The sequence below is a fragment of the Empidonax traillii genome, unplaced genomic scaffold (assembly GCF_003031625.1).
Source record: "Empidonax traillii isolate 1590-97213 ecotype Southwest subspecies unplaced genomic scaffold, ASM303162v1 scaffold68:size1967880, whole genome shotgun sequence".
In the NCBI taxonomy this organism is placed as follows: Eukaryota; Metazoa; Chordata; class Aves; order Passeriformes; family Tyrannidae; genus Empidonax; species Empidonax traillii.
Window position 1 is genome coordinate 1203543 of NW_020955261.1, and position 15655 is coordinate 1219197.

The 15655-nt window shown below is 42.9% G+C and overlaps 1 protein-coding gene across 4 annotated transcripts in view; it reads right to left on the reverse strand.

Annotated features, from left to right (window-relative positions):
* Positions 1-13440, reverse strand: part of DOCK9 (dedicator of cytokinesis 9) — a 112578-nt gene extending 99138 nt beyond the window's left edge. For all 4 annotated transcript variants that reach the window (XM_027880357.1, XM_027880354.1, XM_027880351.1 and 1 more), the window contains exon 1: positions 13215-13440. In XM_027880357.1, coding sequence (XP_027736158.1) covers positions 13215-13328 — 114 coding nt within the window. In that variant the 5' untranslated portion in view covers positions 13329-13440. The remainder of the gene's footprint in view (positions 1-13214) is intronic.
* Positions 13441-15655: the final 2215 nt, after the last annotated feature.

Here is a 15655-nt window from a genome sequence, read left to right on the forward strand (position 1 = left end):
AAAAGAAAGTAGCTTATGCCTTAAGAGAATATGTGAAAAATAGGTCAGGTAACAAATTATGCACTAAACAGTTCTTCCGAATGTCTAGAAAATCACCTCACTTATAAAGTACTAGGTAAGTCGAGGGGAAACAGGAAAGACAAACATGTGAAAGAATAATAGACTGTCAGATTGGAATTTACCCTGGGAGATGTTCTAATTCAAAACCAGTGAAGAGAAAATTTAATTCCAACTACATCTTGAATAAATTTAGCATCATGTTTTTACAGTATTTTAGAAAACACGACTGAAACTGGCTTGGACCAACACAATGGTAGCAATGGCAAAAAAAGCATTCCCAATAGAGCTTGAAAGGGAAATAATTATGCGGACATGAGGGGTGAGAAGAAACCACAAGGAGAAGGAGAAATTTCAATAGTATGCAATGTAAAGAAGTCTGTCAACAAGCAGACTTCTTATTAAGATATTAATTCGGTGCAAAGTGGAAGTTTTCAGCCTCATTAAGGAGATTCCTGGAATTGTAATGAGCAACCACACTGCACAAACAGTGACCATCCAGGCAGAAATGTGACGCAATACAATATTATCCATTTCAGTATCGTATCTCAGATGAAATGGTGTCGTGGTTTAGGAATGGTATTCCCCAATTTAGTGTTCCCACTGAAACACTCCAAACCACATGCTGTTCACTTACTCACCCCTATTCCCCTGCGGTGGGACAGAGGGGAGAATCAGAGGCACCAAAGGTAAAGATCGGGAGTTAAAATAAGAACAATTTACTGGAAACAGCAATAAGGTAAGAAAACAAACAGTAACACCAGAGATAGAAACAGAGGGTACAAGAAGGAGGTAAACAATTCACACGCAATTGCTCACCATGCAGAGCCCACCAATACACAAACCACTGCCACACTACACCGAACATGAGAGACCCCTTCTCCCATATGACCTGAGGTTGTATAGAATAACTTTTGGGTCCTAGCCATGACCCCTCCTGGCTACTGCAAAAATTAACTCTGCCCTGGCTGGAACCACGACATACAGGATCCTGGAAAAATTCTTACTAAGGTCTGACAGCACTTCACCAACTGAAGAGACCTAAAGGCCAGCCCAAGGCAGATAAAAGTCGTAATCCAATGGCAAAAAAAAAAAAAAAAACTAAACAGAACAAATCAACATACAAACAAGCCCAGACTGTACATATGAGCAGCAAGGTACCTATTGCAAACTGCCTTTGGCTGAGTCTGGGTTACGAAAAGGTCTTTTTCCATAAGGCAGAGTGGAGGGAAGGAAAGTAAGGCCATAAAGAGGAGACAACACTAATGCCTGTCTTCCCTTGGTTTATGAAAAAGAGTCTGCACCAGAAGGCATGCGGACTTAGGAAGAGCTATTTGAGTTAGGGATATAATATTTGCAAAATATATACTAAGCCAAACTGCCTGTTTATATGGGCAGCAACAAGCTCCTCACTGCTTTATACTATATTGAATCTGTACTGACTGCACTATGAGATTCCTAAAGATAAAAAAAATTAATTAGTTGTGTTAGTCCCAAGTTGTTCACAATCACATACTTTTGACACATGCTCTTTTGGACAAGTAATAAAGAAGAACCTCTAGTTCCTTTCCAGAAAAACCACAATTGCTTTAAGGGTCTAATCACACCCCTGATTACAGTAGATGGCTAATAATCACTTTGCACTTGGGAACTGAAGGATTTCAAATCAACATGTTAAGCAAGCCTTTGACAACCAAATGAATTCCAAGAAGCATAATTACAGAGGTACAAAACAAATGAGGGCTAGCAATCAGACAGCTGGAAACAATGTTTACAAGCTTCCATTTGACACTGTTTAACATTTATGTTAAACAGGGAATCAACCTGGGTTGAAATCTTCAGCTCATCCTATAGAATTCTCACTATCAAAATGAGAACTTAGAGGCACCTAGACAAAAACTGAAATTTGAGAGATACCAAATTTGAGAGACCTTCTAAGTGAATGTGTTACTAAAAGACAACATGGACATTCTGTCTTCAGAATGCCACCACTAAAGGAAAACACTTCATTAAGATAGAGGTCCGTATTTGCAAGAGAACATACTTCAGGCAGGATTCAAGCCCCTAGGTCCTAGCATAAGAGCCACAAAAATATCCTTGGTTTCCTAAAACATTAGTAGTAGGTACTTACATTTTTACCTACAAAGTTCTCTATGACATTTAAAATGCCCAAACTGATGCTATCTTGACAGGAGTGAACATCTGGTTCCTCAGAGATCTTAACACATCCTGACTAAATTCAGCTTTTCACAAAACATGAATATTTGTCAGTGGAGCACTACCTTCCATCTGGCAGCTGCCTGTATATCAGCTCAAAACAGTTGAGATGTTGGCCTAAAGCCTCCTCAATCCAAAGATTAAAACCAACACCACTCTTTGGAGTGCCTTAACGATCCAATGACAATATACCAAAGGCAACATCCGCCTGCCTGCTAAAGCTATGCTGTGGGAAGTAAGTGAAGATTGAATAGCTCTGCAAGAGTAAAAAAGAAGTGTATGTGCAACAGCTCATACTTAATAGGAATGGTCACAGAGGAGAAGAAAATTCGGGTGCTGGTTCCTGTTGCAAAAACTATTCAGTCCTGCAATGGTTTTATAGAAGAGTTTTGTCAGGTTATTCTCTTCAAGAACTTGTGTTCCTTCATGTTTCTTTCTGTGCTGAAAGCTGCTTTGTGGGTACAACAGTGAATTTTACGCTGTCTTAGGAGCAAAATTCTTAGTTGTCAAAACTAGTCAGAGCATGTGTTTGAATATAAATTATTCTTAGTAACCCTCATATCCACTTTCCAAAATGGCAAGAAGAAGGATACGGAATACCACGAGTTGGTCAGATTCACCCCAGCCTCCAGGGAAATTATGATACAAACCCTCCTGGAAGCCATTTCCTGACATACAAAGAATAAGAGCATATATAAGTTCCAAGTACACCATATGTATTTACCATGGACAAATTATGCCTGACCAGCCTGTTTGTCTTCTGTGACGCAATGGTTGGCTCTGTGGACTAGGAGACTAGGAGAGAGCAGTGGATGTTGAATACTGTCAGTAAAAGAATGCTTCTGACAGTCTGCCATAGCATCCTTGTACCAAAATTAGCTAGATGTGGTCTGAATGAGTAGATAAGGATGACATCTTGTTGAATAGCAAGTCGAACATGCTGAGCCGGCTTCTCAGTACAAGGAAGATATCGATCTATTAGACTGAGTGTAATAGAGGGTCACGTATGAGAAAAATCTACGAGATCTGGCATAGTTCAGCCTTAGGTGAAGGCTAAAAGGAGATCTTACCGCTGTTTTCAATATCTAATGGGAAGGCAAAGACAGGAGCCAGGCTATTCTTAAAGATATAGTCACAGAACAAGATGCAACAGACACAGTATGTTGCATTTGCATAAAAGGATTTTTGTACATTTACTTTAACCGTGACAGTTGACAACTGGGTTTAAAGCATTTTCATTTAGTGGATATTAAAACCAGATTGTCACAGTGTCTGAGCAACCTGCTCTAACCAGATCCGTTTTGAGTAAGGAATTGCACATGGTGACTTCCAGAGATTTGGCTTTTAGCCTGTATATTTCCATGAACCTGAGGCGGTACACTGGGTAACCACACACTAACCACTGAGACAGAGAAAAAGTTCCAAGAGAACTCCATTCTTCAAAAGAAAGCCAGTTTGATTACTCCAGGAGGTAGTCTTGAGAACAGCATGGTTACATTTCCATGTAATTTTGACTGATGATCTGTACACTCAGCAAGGCCCTAAGAAGAGATTTGCATCCAACAGAAACAAAAAACTGTGACATTAGAAATACTGAGTATACCACCAGGTTTAAGACTTAAGGCAGTTTTTCATTCATATAAGATACCTCTAATGACAAGGATCATATCAGAAGTAAAAAATAATGTTTATGAAAATTAGAGCAAGGTCTAGTTCTGTCCTATCTAGACAAGGAAGCTGTAGAAGCCGGCTAATACCACAAGTTTCTCTTAATTGACAAACAAGGGATTGTTTGTGTCTATTACGCTTTCTATACATTTAGAGAGGTGAGGAGGAGGCATAAATGATGCAATCTTAGACATTCTATTTCAGATCTTCCATACATGGTATTATGTATGGGCTGATGGAGAGATGCACACAAATTTAAAACCCTGCTGGTTTAAAAATGCTAAATATCTTAGCTAATAGTTTTAGCTCACATAATTTGAGAGCTGCAGAAAGGTCAGTCTTCTCACAAGTCCATTCCTACATGACTAACAATACTTTCATCCACAGACAAGCACTGGGATCTGTTAGTAAAGCATGCATCTTAAGTTCCAACTTAAGGATACCTTGAGGATAGGCATACCAAGAAGAACCCAAAGAACTTGAGGAATTTGTCCAAGTCAATCCAAACTGAACAAATGAACATTTATTGCTATGACACAAAACACCTACTCCTTTTAACTGTTTTACACTGCAACCATAAGGTAGGATTTCTGATATTCAAATATGCTCACTGAACTCCATCTAGTGGCCACATAACTTTCAGCTTTCTGAAGTTGAAGTGATAAGATAACCACAACACAGAACTATTATTAATATTAGAGAGCTACCAAAAATGTCACTAGTTATAGGACATTATTTTCTGGAGCACTGGTGAAACCACAACAGAATAAATAATTGTCAACAATACAGTAGATTAGGAAAAAAAAAAGTTAAAATCCAGTTTTAGAGCAAGCTTACTATGTTCAGATAAGAGCACCAGAAACTTCAGGGCTCAGACATCCTTTTATACTCTTAATTCCTCAAGGAGGTTATTCACACTCAGGTCTTTGTTCTAACCTTAGTGAGGAATAAGTTCCAATTTCCCCTCCAGCAGACCATTTGCTGCCCAAACACAATGCTGCAAGTATTGTCCCTTGAACTTTACCAGGAAGACTGTATACAGGGTTATTTGGGGCTTTTTTCCTATTAGAAGCCTCATATTTCATGTGAGGAAAAACTTAATCATGTTGATTGCTCTGTCTGGGAAGAAATTAATATACATCACTATTGAGCCACATACAATGACAGGGAAATAACTCCTAGGTGATACCAAATCTGGCAAGCAAGAATCCCAAGACAATTACTGAGGGAAACTAGAATAGCATCCTTCAAATAATTATGATGTGTGTCATCTATTCATTAACCTGAATGCTCTTTTTAAACTCACTGACGTTTGAGGTCCAACACAGATTTAAAATCCCTCTTGGACTAGCAAACAGTGAGATTATAGCCTCCTTGAATGTTCCTTAAAGACAAACATACTACTATGATTTTCAGGTAAACCACCTACTAAATCAGATATCGTGACATTGCACAAGTATTAGTGCCAGTGCAGGTGTGTGCAAATATGCCTGACAGAAAGATGTTTGAAATACCACTTGACAACATCACTGTAGTGGGTTAAATGAGGAATGGGCTAGGTGAGGTGATTTTCAATCTTATTTTCACAAAGCTTAGGTTCTGTATTATTCTGTTGCCTGACTGTAGTCTCTTATCACCACGCCTACAAACAAGCCTAGAAAGGCATCAAGTGAAGTGCAAACAGATCCTTTGTCAGTATCAGCACCCTGGTGAAGAACAGTACTTCTTCTGAAACCAAGGGATATAAACACCATTATGCAACATTAAAGAACAAAGAGCATGAAATAGCACTGGCACTGTGGTCAAACTGGAATATGGACAACAACCTTTCAATCACCTTCAAACATCCAATGGGATGAAGTTCAACAAGGCCAAGTGCCAGGTCCTGCACTTTGGCCACAACAACCCCCTGCAGTGCTACAGGCTGGGCACAGAGTGGCTGGAGAGCAGCCAGGTGGAAAGGGATCTGGGGGTGCTGATTGACAGGAAGCTGAACACGAGCCAGCAGTGTGCCCAGGTGGCCAGGAAGGCCAATGGCATCCTGGGCTGGATCAGGAACAGTGTGGCCAGCAGGAGCAGGGAAGTGATCCTTCCACCGTACACAGCACTGGTGAGGCCACACCTGGAGTGCTGTGTCCAGTTCTGGGCCCCTCAGTTCAGGAAGGATATTGAGGTGCTGGAGCGGGTCCAGAGAAGAGCAACCAGGCTGGTGAAGGGATTTGAGCACAAGTCCTATGAGGAGAGGCTGAGGAAGCTGGGGTTGTTTAGCTTAGAGAAGAGGAGGCTCAGGGGAGACCTCATCACTCTCTACACCTCCCTGAGAGGAGGTTGTAGCCAGGTGGGGGTTGGTCTCTTCTCCCAGGCAATCAGCAGTAGGACAAGAGGGCACGGTCCTAAGCTCTGTCAGGTGAGGTTTAGGCTGGATATTAGAAAGAAGTTCTTTACAGAGAGAGTGATCAGGCATTGGAATGGCCTGCCTAGAGAGGTGGTGGATTCACCGTCCCTGGAGGTTTTTAAGGTGAGGCTGGATGTGGCACTGAGTGCCATGATCTACTAATCACAGTGGGGTTGGATCAAGGGTTGGACTTCATGATCTCAGAGGTCCCTTCCAACCCATTTAATTCTATAAAGCCTCTTTCCTGTATGGATATCCACTGTGTTAGCCAGCATTTCCATTGGACTTTCAATTTCTTCACAAACCTATTAAAATGAGACTGAGAGCTATCTTACTAGAGCTTGCCTCTCTCATGGAAAACACCCAGCTCTTTCTGTGGTGGAGTTCCTGCTTCTTTTGTTCATGTGCGTTTCAGTACTCCTTTCAGCCTACAAAGGGCAGCTGTGCCTTGAGTAACCAAAAGGTAGCAAGATCATATACCTTCATGTCAAAACACAAGCATCCAAAGGCAGTGGAGGCTCTGGATTTGCAAGCTGAAAGCCAATTTTATGTCTATAAACTGACACATTAAATTCCAGGCTCCTGAAATCAACTACATTAAAATGTGTGTGTTATAACAAGTGAAATGTATTGCATCCCTGCCCCGCTGTAACTAGATCTTTAAATGCCTTCTCTGCTTAAAAGTATGCAAGCATTATCTATTCTGATTAAAATGTGTCACTCTTTGTTGGTGGAATAATTTTATAGTAGTAAAAATATAAGCCCCCATCTTATCTCTGAATTTACCAAGTAACTCCTTCCCACCCACAGAGTACCTGGAAGTACTAAAAACAGTTTAGCATATGCCTCAAATTTCCAAACCTAGATCAGTATCTGTCTACAAGCCATTTCTTTTGAAGTCAATAGCTACACCTGAGTATCAAAAAGCACCCAGAAGTACACAAAGCAGCAGCTAAGGATTATTTATTTACACTAATGGATCTATATTACAGGCTCCTCTGTACTCTAGCAGCTAGGGATCAGTATTACTCCTCAGGTTTGTTGGGACTAAATTGATACATTTAGCTTTTTTTTTTTTTTTTTTTCATTTTGAGTGGCTTAAGGTTGTTTCTCTTGTTTTCTTTTGGTTTGGGGAAGAGCTGCGTTTTAAAGCACATGTAGGTACCTTAATTAACTTTATGTGAGGTACTCCATATTCCCACTGCATGAACAACTGTGTTTCTCAGTAGAAGAAATTTCAAAAGGGACTATTTGATTTCAACTTGTAGGGACTGTAACACTGTTCACTTTTCCCAAAAAATTTCAAACAAGTTTAGAAAAGTGAGATATTTTTAAAGGTGACCGGTTTTGTTGATTTGATGTCCTACATTTTTTAATTTCTAGTATTCTTTCCTAGAATTGTTACTATGAGAAACTTGTCAAGAACAAATGCAGCTGGGAGAAAAAAAAAAAAAAACACAACAGTCTAAACCATGTTTCCTTTATTTGTTGAAAATTATAAAGTTGACATTTCTTCCAGAACTATCAATATTGAGAATGCTGGATGCAACAAGGTCTACTTTGCATTTACCTTTCCACAGAAATCCGATGAATCTTGTTATTTCCAGCAACATTCAGCCTCAACTAACTTATTTCTTCCTCCTCACAGTCCCCGGGTTGAAAAATGATCCAGAACTTTCATGTTCTTTCTTTGACACAGTTGCAGCAGTTGAATAACAAATTTCCTTTTAAAACTACCTGGTATCCTTTCTTTCAGCTAGTGAGCTGAAAAAAAAAAAATCTAGCTGGCTCTCTAATAAGTTTGGGCCTCTTTGTTCAGGGAGGGCCTCAACCCAAAACTTGGCCTAGACCCAGAAGCTTAAATCTAGAATTCCAGAAAAAGCCTCCATTAACACTGACATCAATAAGTACTCCAGTCTGAATCAGTCTGCTATCAGCTTGAGCCATGGATGTACTGAAGAGAGCACAGCAATTGGCCACAAAGATGACGAAGGAACTGGAGCATCTTTCTCACGAGGAATAACAGAGAGCTGAGAGTGTTCAGTCTAGAGAAGGCTAAGGGGGATCCCATCAATCTGCATCAATATCTGAAGGGAGGGTGCAAAGAGGTCAGAGCCAGGCTCTGTTCAGTGGAGCCCAGTGACAGGACCAGATGCAAGGGGCACAAACTTAAACACAGGAGGTTCCCTCTGAACATCAGGAAACATTTTTTCACTGTGAGGATGACTGAGCACTGGCACAGGCTGCCCAGGGAGGTCGTGGAGTCTCCATCTTTGGAGATACTCAAAAGCTGCCTGGGCGCAGCATTGGCAACTGGCTCTAAGTGACATTGCGTGAGGCAGAGGGTTTGACCAAACAACCTCCAGAGGTATCTTCCAGTCTCAGTCAACCTGTCACTGTATGAGAGAACAACAGCACTCCTTGGCATCACATCATTTGGAGAAGTCTTTCCGGCTGAGCTTTTTTTATTATTATTATTCTGGATATTCACCACTGCCTTAAACAGAACCCAACTCACAGAATACGACTGCCTTGTCTTACAGGTGTTTTTCAGTACTTCCCAGAATAATTTTCTCCGTACTTTTAACAGGCACTGAAGTGAGACTGCCAGGCCTATAGTTTCCAGGGTCCTCGACGCATTAGAAAATTCAAGCATTGTGATATATTGATTTTTCCCACGTCTGAAAAGCTGAATTTCTGCATTTCTGCAAGAGTTTTAGAACTCAAGAGCTCTACCAGGTATCTGAAGTTAACTCGTAAGAAGTTAACCTATAAAGCCCAAGGCTGTCTTAAGATACCTGTTTTAGCCTTCAAGTTATCAAATCTGTTTTACACATCCAAAACAAAAAAAAAAAAGAGCTGCACAGAGTAATTTGGGAATTAGTCATATTTCATCCCATTTTCCCATATCCCAAGTTTCTTCTACAGAATGTTAATTTTGACATGGGGGAAACAACTCTTCCTGTGTTATTTGGCATATTTAGACATTTTCATTATCTGCATATTTAATAAGGGCATTTTATTGACAGCTAGGCCAAAGCAGATGAAATGTCATATGCTAAACATTACCTTAATTGCTTATTATCCTTAAATATCAGCTTAACTTAATACAGGGTAATTTTGTCACTGAGATAAATTATCATTAACATACCATTGAACCAGACACCACCTACACCTCCTGAAGTCCTACTGATCTGTATGCAACATGCCTTGAGTAACTCTCATCACCACTTAAAGAGATCACTTCCAATTATACATAATACTAAAACTGAATTGAAAACTGCTCTTGGTAAGATTGCTGGTTTAAGAGACGGACTTGTCATCCCCACAGTCTTCTCCCTCAGATATAAATGTATCTGGGTGGCCAGAGGCATCAAATTAAGTCACGTGGCAAGTCTGAAGTCAAAACAACATCAACAATGCACAAGAGGATATTCAGCAATGATGTCAAGCAGAAAATAGAAAAAATTGAACCAAATAATCAAGAAATATATTATGTGCCTCACACCCTAATGGAAAGCTGATTGGCAAATAAGTTTTCAGTTTAGCCAACCAAACTGTACTTGTTGGTTCAGCAAACTAAATCTAACAGAGAGAACGTATGAGATGTCAAATGCTGACAAGAGAGCTTACTTCATTCTGTGACCAAAACTAGTTCGGCAAACCACATCTGTTTTATGTCTTTTTACTACACAGTCAAGTTATTTACTCTGTCAGCTGGCAGAAAGTCTCTGACTTTTAGTCCCAATGAAGAGCAATCTGAAAATTTAAGATATGCCATGCTATCCTACTGACAAGATGTTTTCAGTCCTCTTTCATCAATATCATCTTAAGAACATTTATAAAACAGAAAAAAACTAGCATATTTTAGTAATGTGAGCTAATAAACCCCTTTTAAAGATGGGGAAAAACTTTTTTTGCTTTTTAAGTCTAGCCATACATTGCTTATTATAAAAATGGATGTAACAGTAGCCAAAACAGCAAGTTAGAGAATCTAGTCAACCTCAGAGGCACTCGCAGTTCACTTTTATCTGCTACTGCAAGTAACAACTGGATGATTTGTATCACTGCTCAGTACATTCCACTGCAGAGATGTACAGTCAGAAGCGATATTTGGTTGTGCAGATCTGGACAGATCACCCACCATGAACTAGTAGTTTGAATTCTTTTCTACCTCCAGATTCTACACTGCAAGCCTAGTTAATGGAAAACCACCTTCCGTAGTCTTTCAGTACTGGAAAACCTCAGCACTTGCTCACGAGCAAGTGATCACAGAAAGAGTACATTAGTTACCAATGCTGAACTATGTCTTAAGCAAGACACTTTGTTGACAAGCCAGTTCAAAAAATCTTGGGGAAGATGCTCTGTAGAAGAGCTCTGAGAGGCAGCTTTGGAAAAGAAGTGGGTCTTCTTTACTTTAAAGCCGCACATCTGAATAGGGTATTACACTACTATAATACTGCTAAGGCTCCTATTTTCACCAGGTCAGCCCAAGAGATTTTTCAGATAACAAAGCCCAGAAATTCCAACAGCTAAGAAACAGGTCAACCTGTCAAACTTACAGCAAAGAACAATACTATCCCACCTAAAGTCCTCCTTTAAAAAAATACAATTTCATTCCAAACATCACAATGTTCAACAAAAAGAGTTACAATACATTAACAGAAGGAAGAATAGGTAGAATGTAAATGTAAACCTCCAGTTACTAGCCTTTTATTTCATTATTTAAACAGTGTGTGTGCGGGAACACTGAAGTTCAGTGATAAAATGAACAGTATTCATGACAGTAAAAGAGACATATCAGCAGGGTCAAAATATGTCTGAAACTGAAAGGTGAACTTCAGCACTAGACTGTACACAAGACAAATGGGGATTTTGCTTCATGCATCAAGCTAACAGAAAAGGATCACAAATCTGACATGAATGTTAAGTCACTATGAATGGTAAGCCACTAATTTTGCTTCCTAAAATACTGATGAAAACCTTATCCAGAATAAGATCAAGGTAGTACACCGCTTTACACCATCACTTCTTTATTTGCCATAAAATTCTACAGAATGTGCTGTTGTGGCAAAAATACCTGGGATATAAGTGCCTATCACCCTATTATGTATTTGAGCTAATTAAAGAATCATATAAATATTTTCCAATTCATCCCAATGATACTAGTCATAAGTGAACTAAGGAAAAGGCTTCTCAAGGTAGAGAAGGGAATGGCAAGGTTGCCAACTTCTGCAAAAGAAACATTTGTGTCAGGAAAATATCTGTCTCTCTCATGATCCCTCAGTACAAAAAATATTTTAAAATATATATATATACACATATATTCTTCTTCCACTCTTCCCAAGAAATAATTGATCCCTGGACAACTGCTAATACATTCCAGATGTTTATTACATGTGCATGTGCTAGCGCCTTGTGGAAAGCTGTCAGTATCCAGGTGGACCCCGAACTATGCATATTAGGTTTTTATAAATTCCATCACCCATATTTAAGTAAACAGCAATTTAATTTTAGAGCCTTCGTTTTATTAAAGAGAAGTATTAGTCTTTCATCCACAGCTACAGCATTTGTCACTCTCTCAACACATAGCTATAAGAAGACAGTGTCCCGAAGGGCAGTTTAAAAAAGTAGACAAGACCATATTTAGGATTAGCAAGAGCAAAAAACAAATGACAGATCAGCTTCCAGGATCGGGAACCCCAGCACCAAAACCAATTTACTTACACAGGGTTAAGTGCTTACTGAAGCATTCCCCTAGGAGATAACAAAACCACAAGGCAAACAAATGCATACCATGAATAAGAGCCCCAGGAGAGAAGCTCTGAAAAGTCTTGCTGAGGCTGTTTAAGATGTCACCACCTGCATATAGACAGGCCAAAAAAATATACCTTTCTCTCTCTCTGTCCCAGATGCCTCAGTTCAGCATCTAACAGAATCACAGGATTGTTAAGTGTTGGAAGGGACCTCTGGAGATCATCCAGTCCAACCTCCCAGCCAAGGCAGGGTCACTTAGAGCAGGTTACACGGCAATGTGTCCAGGTGGGTTTTCAGTGTCTTCAGAGAGGGAGAATCCACGACCCCCTGAGTAGCCTGTTCCAGTGCTCTGCCAATCTCAACGAAAAGAAGTTCTTCCTCCTCTTAAGGTGAACTTCTTCTGTTTTAGTTTATGGCCATTGCTCCTCGTCCTATTGCTGGGCACCACTAAAAAGAATCTGGCACCATCCTCTTGACACCTGCCTTTGAGATACTTATATGCACTGATGAGATCCCCTCTCAGTCTTCTTTTCTGTAGACTAAACACCTTAACACAAATTTACTTACAGCAGTTCAAATTAGATGAACGCGCCGAACTGTGCGCTGAAAAAGCAACTGCCATGAGCTAGCACGGTACAGCCAGCAGGGATAAACAACACACTAAAACATTCCTGCTACACTTGCCAGCACTCATCTTCCATTCTACACGACACAACAAAAAAACTGCGTCTTAGTTGTAAAGAGAGTAGAGAGCAACGAGATGAAAAATCTCTTTTGCGCCGCTATTTCGGCACACATGAAAGCGCTTCGGTCACGTCAGGCCGGGCGCCAGCTGCGCCCGCTCGCTCCACAGGTGAAGTTTGCAGGGATGGGGCGGGAGCGCCCGGCCGTGCCCGGCGGGCGCCGCATCCCACGGCGGGCGCGCTCCCGCCTGCGGCTACTCCCGCACCTCGCCCTGCCGGAGCGGCCGAGGAGCCGCAAAGCCCGGGAGGGATCAAAGCCCGCACCGCCGCCGCGACATCCCGGGAGGGATCGAAGGGCCCGTCTCCCCCGCCGGGAACACCGCCGCAGTCCCGAGAGGCCCCGGCCGGAGCCTCGCCCGGGCCGCCGCCGCACTCACCAGCAGGACGGAGCCGCGCACCACCTCGGAGACGCTCTGCCGCAGCTCGGCCGCCGTGCCGGGCTTGCTCAGCGCCCGCGTGAACTTCCGAGTCTCCGGGGCCACGAGTGCCATGGCTGCTGCTGCTGCCTCCGCGCCCGCCCGTTCCCTCCCTCCTTCCTTCCCTCCCTCGGCGCGGGGCCGCCCGGTGCCCTCCCGGTGCGGCCGCCGGAGGGACGGTCGGACGGACAGCCGGGGGCGGCCGTCGGGGGCCGGGCAGGGAGCGCAGCCCCGCCGGGAGCCGCGGGCAGCCCCTCCCTCCTCCCCTCCCTCCTTCCCTGCCTCCTTCCCTGCTTCCCTCCCTGCCCTGATTGGCGCGGCCAACAGCGGGGCGGGGGGCGGGGCCTCGCCCTGCCCACCTGTTCCCGCAGCGGCGCTCTGATTGGGCGTCCGGTTACCTGCCCGGCTGCGGCTCCGCGCCCTCATTGGCTCAGCGCGGACCCGGGGCCGCGGCGAGGGCGGGGCCGGCAGGAGCCGGAAGTTCCCGCCCATTGCCGATCGTTCCCGCCCCCGGCGGGAGCGGTGGCCGGATTTTGGGTCTCGTGCCGAGGCTGTGCACTGGCGACTGCTGCTCCTGCTTGTACCTGCACCAGGGAGACCCCGCCCCCTCTGCTCAGCCCTAGATAGGCCACATCTGGAGTGCTGTGTCCAGCTCTGGGCTCCTCATTGCAAGAGAGACATGGAGCTCCTGGAGCGGGTCCAGCGAAGGGCAACAAACGTGATTAAGGGACTGGAACATCTCTCTTATTCGGAAAGGGCAAGGGATCTGGGCCTGTTCAGCCTCGAGAAGAGACGACTGAGAGGGAAGCTCATCAATGTGTACAAGTATCTGAAGGGAGGGTGCCAAGAGGATGGATCCAGGCTCTTCTCAGAAATAGGACAAGAGACAGCAGGCAGAAACTGATGGACAGAAAGTTCCTGAACATGAGGAACAACTTCTTTACTGTGTGGGTGACCATGCACTGGAACAGATTGCCCAGAGAGGTTGTGGAGTCTCCCTCACTGGAGATGTTCAAGAACCATCTGGACACAATCCTGTGCCATGTGGTCTGTTATGACCTACTTGAAAAGGGGCGTTGGACCAGATGACCGACCCACTGTGGTCCCTTCCAACCTTACCCACTCTGTGATTCTGTACCTTTAGACATACCCCACACATATGTGGGGCTATGTAAGGGAGAGGGTCCAAAAACTTAGATAATGGGTGCTGAAGCTGCGGCACCCACAGTGTGGAACAATTGCATGCACTTCTCATGCACCCAACTTTATCTCTGAGGTTTTCCTTTGTACTTTATCCTCATGAATAGTTTCTATTTGTAGGCAAAGTTGTACATGTGTCTTCAGTCGAGTAAGGGCCACAAAGGTGATGAGGGGTCTGGAGCACCTCTCTATGGAGGAGAGACTGCGGGGAGCGGAGCCTGTTTAGTCTGGAGAAGAGAAGACTAAGAGGGGATCTCATCAATGCATATAAGTATGTCATATTAATATGTCAAAAGGAAGGTGCCAGACTCTTTTTCAGAGGTGCTCAGTGACAGGACAAGGAGCAATGGCCATAAACTAAAACAGAAGAAGTTCACCTCGAGAGGAGGAAGAACTTCTTTTCATTGAGGTTGGCAGAGCACTTGAACAGGCTACCCAGGGAAAGCATGGATTCTCCCTCTCTGGAGACACTGAAAACCCACCTGGACACACTGCTGTCTAAGTGACCCTGGGGTTGGTCCAACCCTAGGGATTGGACTAGATGATATCCAAATGTCTTTTCCAACCCTGACCATTTGATTCTGTGATTCTGTAAAAGCATGGGTGCCTCTAGCTTGTTTAATTACTGTGAATTCCTGCTGAGAGCCTGGCTAGCAGCATTGCTGGAAGGCGTGCAGGCATTAGACACATTTAAATGCTTGGAGCATTTGAGAGCATTAGGGCTTGCGCACCTTTATCTTCTTAAGCACCTTTTTATATAAACTCACAACACTTCTCTACACTGAATATACAGCTTACCACTGATGGAGGGAGCAACTGAGTGCTGTGGACAAGGAATAGAGGGCCTTTCAGGTGGAAAAAAAACAGCACAGAGTGCTTGTCTGAGGATACATACTCAAGAAATGAATGCTGGATAAAGGCCTACTTTTTTGGATGCTTCACAGACACATCTGTAACTAATAAGATTCCAAATAATTGAGGTAATTCCTTCAGAAAGACAGAGGATAAAAAATGTTCGCACACACAAATTTGTAGCTCACATGGAGTTTTTGTTGGCGAAGGATCTCTTCTGCAGATACTTTGCAGACTTGCATCAAAGGCTCACTTATTCAAATGCATAAGCTATGGGTTTTTAATAGGATGTCTGTCACAACTGGAGTGTTCATATTGGTTTATACCTCCTTTAAGAAAGAAAATGTGCA